This window comes from Danio aesculapii, chromosome 12 (genome assembly GCF_903798145.1).
Source record: "Danio aesculapii chromosome 12, fDanAes4.1, whole genome shotgun sequence".
In the NCBI taxonomy this organism is placed as follows: domain Eukaryota; kingdom Metazoa; phylum Chordata; class Actinopteri; order Cypriniformes; family Danionidae; genus Danio; species Danio aesculapii.
Genome location: NC_079446.1, coordinates 319,105 through 328,351, shown reverse-complemented (window position 1 = coordinate 328,351; position 9,247 = coordinate 319,105). Strand labels below are relative to the sequence as shown.

Sequence of the window (9,247 nt, the reverse complement as noted above, 5' to 3'; positions counted from 1 at the left end):
AAAACCTGAAAATAACCAGAATATAACTAAACATAACCTGAAAAATAACCAGAACATAACTGAAACACAGCCAGACCATAACCTGAAAATAACAAGAACGTAACCTGAAAATAACCAGAACATAACCGAAACATAACCTGAAAATAACCTGAACATAACTAGAACATAACCTGAAAATAACCAGAACATAACTAGAACATAACTAGAACATAACCTGAACAAATCCTGAACATAACACTACAAACAAACACTACAAACTTAACTACACTGTTCCTATTTACTGTGACCTTTTATGTGAAGCTGCTTTGACACAATCTACATTGTATAAGCGCTATACAAATAAAGGTGAATTGAATTGAATTGAATTGAATAACTAAAATATAACCTGAACAAAACCGGAACATAACAAGAATATAACCAGAACATAACCTGAACATGAACACAACATAACCAGAACATAACCTGAACATAAACACAACCAGAACATAATCTGAACACAACCTGACCTTAACCAGATCATAATATAGCAGTGCAGTGTAAGTTTCAGATTAAACCTGAGCTGCCTTCATGGTACCTAAAACCCAGCATTAGTGGAACTGAACTGACACTGAACTGGCTAAGCAGCTAATCCAGCCTCATTTCAGCAATATGTAAACCTCCAAAAGGCTAAAGCAAGGAAAAAGGTGTGTGTTAGTGTACCTGTGCTGCCGGAGTGTGTGTGTTTGAGGGGTGTTTTGGGGGTCCCCGGTGTGCTGGACGGTCTCTCCCATGTCGTCTCTGGAAAACAATAAAATCAAACATCACGAGTCATTTAACTGAAGAGTTCAGAATAACACACACACACACACACACACACACTCAGAGATGATCCTCTGAAGAGCTCTGCAGTCACTCCACAGTCAGTACACCATTATTGAGGTGATTGATTAGTTTTGTCTAGGAGATCATGTGATGTTCACTATGTTCTTCTGTGTAAAGTCACACACACTGAGAACACACCACTACAGATGTGAAGAGGAAGGAAACCACACACACACACACACACACACACACACACGTTACCATGACGACCAGACAAACAGATCAAGCTCCTGCTGAATCACAGTGCACATAAACCCAGTGTGTGTGTGTGTGTGTGTGTGTGTGTGTGTGTGTTTCTGCTAGATTACAGTAATGCTGCTGGAGATTCATCTCTTTCTCAACTCTTGCTTCACAACTTTATCAGCTTTACTGAGTTTAGCAGAAACAGAAGCGCAGTCCTGAACACACACACACACACACACACCCGTCAGGGGGATCAGTGTGTGTTTCATTACATCACAACAGTCTAAATCTACATCTGTCTGCATTCATCCTTGACACAATTCAGACTATTAGTAAATATACTAAACCATTCATTCATTCACTCACTCATTCATTCATTCATTCATTTTCCTTCAGCTTAGTCCCTTTATTAATCTGGGGTCACCACAGCGGAATGAACCGCCAACTATTCCAGCATATGTTTTACACAGCAGGTGCCCTTCCAGCTGCAACCCAGTACTGGGAAATAAATATACTAAATATTAAATAATGAATAAAAGTGTGTGTTTCTGTGTGGAGTTTGCATGTTCTCCCCGTGTTAGTGTGGGTTTCCTCCGGGTGCTCCGGTTTCCCCCACAGTCCAAACACATGCGCTATAGGGGAACTGATCAACTAAACTGGCCGTAGTGTGTGTGTGTGTGTGAATGAGTGTGTATGGGTGTTTCCCAGTACTGGGTTGCAGCTGGAAGGGCATCCGCTGTGTAAAACATATGCTGGAATAGTTGTTGGTTCATTCCGCTGTGGAGACCCCTGATGAATAAAGGGACTAAGCTGAAGGAAGATGAATGAATGAATGAATGGGATATTAGTTTTACTGTGAACATATGAAGGGTTAGTGTGTGTCTGCTCGTGTTCATGATGTTAAAGTGATAAAGTAATTGTGTCTATGTGTGAAAATACTGTTTTAGCGCACACACACACGAGTCTGAAAGTCAGTGTGAAGTTTGCAGAATGTGTGTGTGAGTGTGTGTGCGTGAAGATGCTGTTTTAGCACACACACACAAGTCTGAATGTCAGTGTGAAATTTGCAGATCGTGTGTGTGTGAGTGTGTGTGTGTGTGTGTGCGTGTGTGTGTGTGTGTGTGTGTGTGTGTGTGTGTGTGTGTGTGTGTGTGTGTGTGTGTGTGTGTGTGAATATCTCCAGCAGTCTCTAATGCTCAACACTAATTAATTGTGTTCATTATAATCAGACTTGATGAATGAAACACTTTGATTGACATTCTCCCTTTGTACGTGTCATCAGAGGGGGAAAGCCCCGCCCACTAGTCTCCATCTCATTAGCATAAACAGCAGCCCTGAGTGAGAAGCAGCCGTCTGTCCATTAGCCATTAGAGTGTTTGAGCTGCTGAAGATAATGTCAGCATAGACTAAGAGGATTCTAGATGTGGAGTTTTAGATGAACAGAGACAGGAGCGACATGAAGCACACACTCACACTGAAGCACACATGACCACCTGACCAGCACTCACAACACACACACACTGCTGTTTTACATCTGTAGCTCCGCCCTCTTCTGAATCTCATTTGCATTTAAAGCGACAGTCACCAAAACACCACAATCAGGATCAAAACCTGAGAGGGTCAGTTTCAGAGAGCTGGAGAACATGATCTGTGTGCTGTTCTCAGCTCAAACACACACACACACACACACACACACACACACACACTCTAGACACAGCAGACACACATTTACAGCTTGTAACTGGTACCATGTCGTGTGTGTTTACCGTGGCTGATGGTGTTGACGTAATACTGGCGTCCCTGTGGAGAAATGTAGCTCCTCCAGTCTTTGGGCAGCGGCTCGTCCACACACTGCTGGAAAACAACACACAGGAAACATTCATGTTATTATATATTCACAAACAAATATTCACTCACTCATTCTCCTTCAGCTTAGTCCCTTTATTCATCAGGGGTCACCACAGTGGAATGAACCACCAACTATTTCAGGATATGTTTTACACAGCGCATGTCCTTTCAGCTGCAACCCAGTACTGGGAAACACCCATACACACTCATTCACACACACACTCATACACTACAGCCAGTTTAGTTGATCAGTTCCCCTATAGCGCATGTGTTTGGACTGTGGGGGAAACCGGAGCACCCGGAGGAAACCCACACCAACACGGGGAGAACATGCAAACTCCACACAGAAAAACCAAACAATTATTATTATTATTATTATTATTATTATTATTATTATTATTATTATTGTTGTTGTTATTTATTTATTTTAAGGCTAATGAGGTTTGATTTACTGTAAAACCTTGTAAAATAAAGATTTCTGCAGTATAGTTTTAGTGTGTGTGTGTGTGTGTGTGTGCGTGTGTGTGTGCGAGCGTGTGTGCGTGTGTGCGTGTGTGTGTGTGTGTGTCAGCTGTATTGTGCTGCTCTTCAGGGTTTCTCCTGCTCATAATCTCCTCCAGTTGAGAATGCTGGAAATGTGTGTGTTCAGTGCCAGACGACTTTATTCAGGACAGTAAATCACACACGCACACACACACGCACACACACACACACACACACACACACACAAAGGGAATGCAGGAGATCAGAGTCCGTCTGTGCTATTAAAGAGACAGTGCAGCATCAGCAGTCACTCACACACACACACACCTGCACACTGGCCCTTTATGAACATGCAATCATCCACACACACACACACACACACACGCACACACACACACACACACACACACACACACACACACACACACACACACACAAATATATACATGTGTATATATATAGGCAGCATGGCAGCTCAGTGGTTAGCACTGTGGCCTCACAGCAAGAAGGTCACTGGTTCGAGTCCCGGTTGGGTCAGTGTGTGTTTCTGTGTGGAGTTTGCATGTTCTCCCCGTGTTGGCGTGAGTTACCCCCCCCACAGTCCAAACACATGCGGGAAACTGTATAGGGGAACTGATCAACTAAACTGGCTGTAGTGTATGAGTGTGTGTGCACAGATTGACGATGTGGGTCACTGATATGATGCCGTATGTGCGGCTGAATAATTTATGACTGCATATGGTAGAGTGTGTGTGTGTGTGTGTGTGTGTGTGTGTGTATGTGTGTGTGTGGAGGTGCAGATCTGCAAGAATGACAGTCATACACAGATCATCAGTTATTGTGATTATGATGACAGTATGAGCAGAAGTTCAGCCTGTTTGAGTGTTTACTCTACACAACACACACACACATACACGCATGCTCGCCAGCTCAACAGCCTGAAAGAGAACTATGGAGTGTGATTTAAACTCATGCGGTCATTTCTGATTCCAGATGTTACAGTAGATGTTATTATCATGCCTACTGTATGTTCAGGTCTCTGCTAAGTGTGTGTTTGAGTTAATTGCGTTAGTCGATTAATCGAGTTCTGCTCATTAGTGTGTGTGACGTGGAAATGTTCCCCCGTGACTTAAACGTTTCTCCACACCTTCCTGCTGTGAGATCAGACTCCTGCTGTGTGTGTAACCCAGTGTTTTCTCTTCTATATTTTCCTCTGTCAGCATTATGAACATATCAGGGCCGCAGAAGGGAAGTGTGTGTGTGTGTGTGTGTGCGTGTGTGTGTGTGTGTGTGTGTTTCCTATTATTCACTCCTCCATTGAACCACTTTCACACTCATTATCAGATTCACTCACACTTGATTCAAAATTACGTTAGGTGTTGTTGTGAGTGTTGTTGTTGTTGTTGTTGTGATTGTTGTAGTTGTAGTTATTGTGAGTGTTGTAGTTGTAGTTGTTCATGCTGTTGTTGTGATTGTTGTAGTTGTTCATATTGTAGTTGTGAGTGTTGTTCATGTGAGCACTGTATTAGTATTAGTACTTATGCTTGTGAGTGTTGTAGGTGTTGTTGCTGTGAGTGTTGTAGTTGTGATTGTTGTAGTTGTTCTTGTGAGTGTTGTAGTTGTTCATATTGTAGTTGTTGCGAGTATTGTGAGTGTATATGTTGTGATGTGAGTGTAGTAGTAGTAGTAGTAGTTCTTTTGAGTTTTGTAGATGTGGGTTTTGTTTTGAGTGTTGTTACTTTGAGTGTTGTAGTAGTAGTACTTATTCTTGTGAGTGTTGTAGTTGTTGTTGTAGTTGTAGTTGTTGTTCTTATGAATGTTGTAGTTGTTGTTTATGTATATGTTGTCATGTGAGTTGTGGTAGTAGTTGTTTTTGTGAATACTGTTGTTGATGTGAGTGTAGTTGTAGTTGTTGTTATTGTGAATGTAGTTGTTGTCGTGATTGTTGTAGTTGTTTATACTGTAGTTGTCGTGAGTGTTGTTTATGTATATGTTGTCATGTGAGTGCTTTAGTAATACTTGTTTTTTTGAGCGGTGTAGATGTTGATGTGTGTGTTGTTTTGAGTGTTGTTGTTGTTATTGTGAGTGCTGTGCATGCGAGCACTGTAGTAGAAGTAGTGGTACTAGTAGTAGTACTTGTGTGTTGTAGTTGTTGTTGTGTTATTGTGAGTGTTGTTGCTGTGAGTGCTGTAGTTTTAGTTTTTTTGAGTATTGTTGTTGTTGTTGTTGTTGTTATTGTAAGTGTCGTTGATGTGAGCATTGTAGTAGTAGTACTTATTCTTGTGAGTGTTGTAGTTGTCAGTGTTGTTCTTATGGTTGTTGTTGTTCTTGTGAGTGTTGTAGTTGTTCATATTGTAGTTGTGTGTTGCGGTTTTGTGTAGATTATGGTGTCAGTGTGCGCTGCTCAGGAATGGCTCTGCTTCTGCTTGTTTCTCAGATGTAAAACTCTGTGTTTCTCCCACAGATTCAGCTCTCCAACAATGACCCTCAGTGTGTGTGTCTACAGCTGATAACAGAACAGTTGTGTACAGTTTCCCTCTGAACTTCAGGCTCGTGAACACACACACACACACACACACACCCAACGACAGGATATTTGATTCTGCTTCTCATTTCCATTCTCAATTATGATCAGTCATTCTGTAATCTCATTTGCAGAGATTGTCACTGCGACTCAAAGCTCCGTGTTGGTCATCTCCAGTTTTCAGGACACACACTTTCCAGATTTATTTACAAAGAAAAGAAGAAAACATGCAGGTTTGGCCTCCATATAATGGATTTCTGCATGTTTTCCTCAAAATGTTTTCCTCTCATTCATTCATTCATTCATCTTCCTTCAGCTTAGTCCCTTTATTCATCAGGGGTCACCACAGCAGAATGAACCGACAACTATTCCAGCATATGTTTTACACAGCGGATGCCCTTGCAGCTGCAACCAAGTACTGGAAAACACCCATACACACTTATTCACACACACACACACACACACACACACACACACACACACACACACACACACACTCATACAATACGACCATACACTTATTCCCCTATAGCACATGTGTTTGGACTGTGGGGGAAACTGGAGCACCCAGAGGAAACCCACACCAACACGGGGAGAACATGCAAACTCCACACAGAAACACCAACTGACCCAGCCAGGACTCGAACCAGCGACTTTCTTGCTGTGAGGCCACTGTGTGGCCCCAACACTTTTACTTTTAAAATCAAAGCGTCCTTGTGATGGATTATTTATAGTTTTTGTTCTTATTATAATCTGTTCTTATTTAATATATGTGTATATAAGCCTAAATATAGTTGCGAAAGAAATAAGTGTGTATTTGATCAATAATGCACGTGAAGTTTTATGTCTAATGATGTGCAATGCAATTATACATTTAAGTTCTGAGTAATGTGTAATAATAACACACACTTACTATGATGTTAGGATTAGTGTAATTACGCATTGTTAATTTAATGACTGTCATGCAACTAATTAGTAACTGTAAAATCAAACAGCTAATGCATGTTTATATTTTTAACATTATTTTTGTCTTAAAGGCACAGTTCATCTAAAAACGCTAAGTGTGAGTATCTTCTGTTGAACTTTCAGGCATAGACAAACACAAAAAAGGCTGTTTTTTCCCCAACATTCTTCAAAATATCTTCTTTTGTGTTCAACAGTTTTGTTTTTATGGGTGAACTATCTCTTTAAGTACTACACTGAGGGCGATATGTGAAATAAATGTGTTTTATTAGGCTGGTCACATGATAACATTCATCTATTCTCCTTCAGCTTAGTCCCTTTATTCATCAGGGGTCACCACAGCGGAATGAACCACAAACTATTCCAGCATATGTTTTACACAACGGATGCCCTTCCAGCTGCAACCCATCACTGGGAAACACCCATACACACTCATTCACTCACACACACTACGCCCAATTTAGTTAATCAGTTCCCCTATAGCGCATGTGTTTGGACTGTGGGGGAAACCGGAGCACCCGGAGGAAACCCACACCAACACGGGGAGAACATGCAAACTCCACACAGAAACACCAACTGACCCAGCCGGGACTCGAACCAGCGACCTTCTTGCTGTGAGGCCACAGTGCTGACCACTGAGCCACTGTGTCACCTAGTTTGTACACATTTCATAATAATAAACCAAAATAAATAAGAAGATCCGGTAAACAGCTGATCCACATCTACTTCAGCATGTCTGTGCACATTATCATCAGTAAATGAGACTGGATTTTGATTCAGATCTACCTGAGGAATGAGGAAGAGCCTCTATCAGATGAACAACATGAGGGAAACATTCAGAACCTGTTTGTTAAAGTGCAGATGGCTTTAAATATATAATTTGCCCCAAATAAATAAATTCTGCCATCATTTAGTCAATGATGAATCCCCACCCACCGCTCCAAATTCAGTTTCAGATGGAAACATGGCTTCATTCTGAAACAAATGACTACTTCCACTTCTTAAAGGGACAGTTCACCCAAACATTTCATTAACCAATCATCTACTCTCCTTTCAATTATTATAAACCTGTTAAACACAAAATAAGATGTTTTCTATTGACTTCCATTGGTTTCCAGCTTTCTTCAGACGTATTTTATTTTGTGTTTGTTTTAAAACAAACCACTTGAGTTAGAGTAAATAAGTAAATATTCATTTTTGCGTACCTGGCCCTTTAAGAGAGTCCTGAAAATTGAAGTAAAGTTGGTAAAACTCTCAATATTCACTCAAAAATATTAATATTTTTTGCTCGTTCAAACTACTTATTTAAAATGAGCTGAAACAACACAATTCTTAAGATTTTATTGGGACAACTTATTTTTTTTGTGTTCAATCCACATAAATTTGTTAAAAGTGTTAAGTTAACTTGATCAATTTGTGTTGAGACAACATGAATGAATTGTGTTGAACCCTGCATTTTTTTTTTGACAGTGTTGGGTCTGAAATTGCATGTATGTATGATTCAAAACAACATTAGCACTATTTAATTGACTGTAAACAGTGTTCTACATTGATAGTCATTGACTGCTAATGTGAATTAATAAAAGAATACTTATCTGAAATTATATTATTAAGGAGAAAGTCCGAATGTGCGCATATAAATATATTGGTTTTGTATTCACACATTCTAACATTCTGTTTAATAATATAGCTAATTTCAGAAAAGCTTTGCTAATTCTAAATAGTGAAATCACAGAAGCAGCCAACAGCACTGTTTACAGTCAACTATATAGTCCTGATGTTGATTTAAAGTCGCGTGATAAACAATATAAAGCCCGTGTCATAAGCTGTCACTGTAAGAATGTGTGAATATGAACCCAGCTCAATCTTGACTGAGAGTCAATAAGTACATTGTGATTTTTGTGTGAACTGTCCCTTTAAGAGTGTCCTGAAACCGCTCGCACAGCCCAAATAAGATGTTTGTTGTCGGACTGCTGTACTGTACTCGTGTTCGGTGATGATAAGATCATTTATTTACCTCCATCTGCACGTATGTGGACGGGAACCAGCCTCGGGCTCCGTCCTTCTCTCCCTCCCACCATCCTCCATCGGGAGCCTGTGTGATGAGGATCAGCTCCCCGGGCTGGAAGCGGAGACCCTCCCGGTGCTGCTCCCCGGTGAAGGCGTACAGACTGCGGCAGAACGAGCCGGACATCCTCGGGGGGGGATCCACGGGTGATGAAAACTCCACTAAAAACTCAATAAACTCTGCTGAAAACTCAAACAACACCACTGAAAACTCCGCCGATATGTCCACTAATGACTCCTCTGGAAACTCTGAACTCCACTGAAAACTCCTCAAACTCCGCTAACTTTATTCTGGGCTCCGCCGGAGTTTGCGCGTCT

General features: G+C 40.9%; 1 protein-coding gene across 1 annotated transcript in view; it reads right to left on the bottom strand.

Moving 5' to 3' along the window:
- LOC130238785 (growth arrest-specific protein 7-like) overlaps positions 1 to 9,247 on the bottom strand; it is a 32,199-nt gene extending 22,952 nt beyond the window's left edge. Inside the window, exons 1-3 of the mRNA XM_056469894.1 lie at positions 8,880 to 9,247; positions 2,811 to 2,898; positions 700 to 777 (exon numbers count right to left, since the gene is read on the bottom strand). Of these exons, the coding sequence (XP_056325869.1) occupies positions 700 to 777; positions 2,811 to 2,898; positions 8,880 to 9,056 (343 nt within the window). The 5' untranslated portion in view covers positions 9,057 to 9,247. The remainder of the gene's footprint in view (positions 1 to 699; positions 778 to 2,810; positions 2,899 to 8,879) is intronic.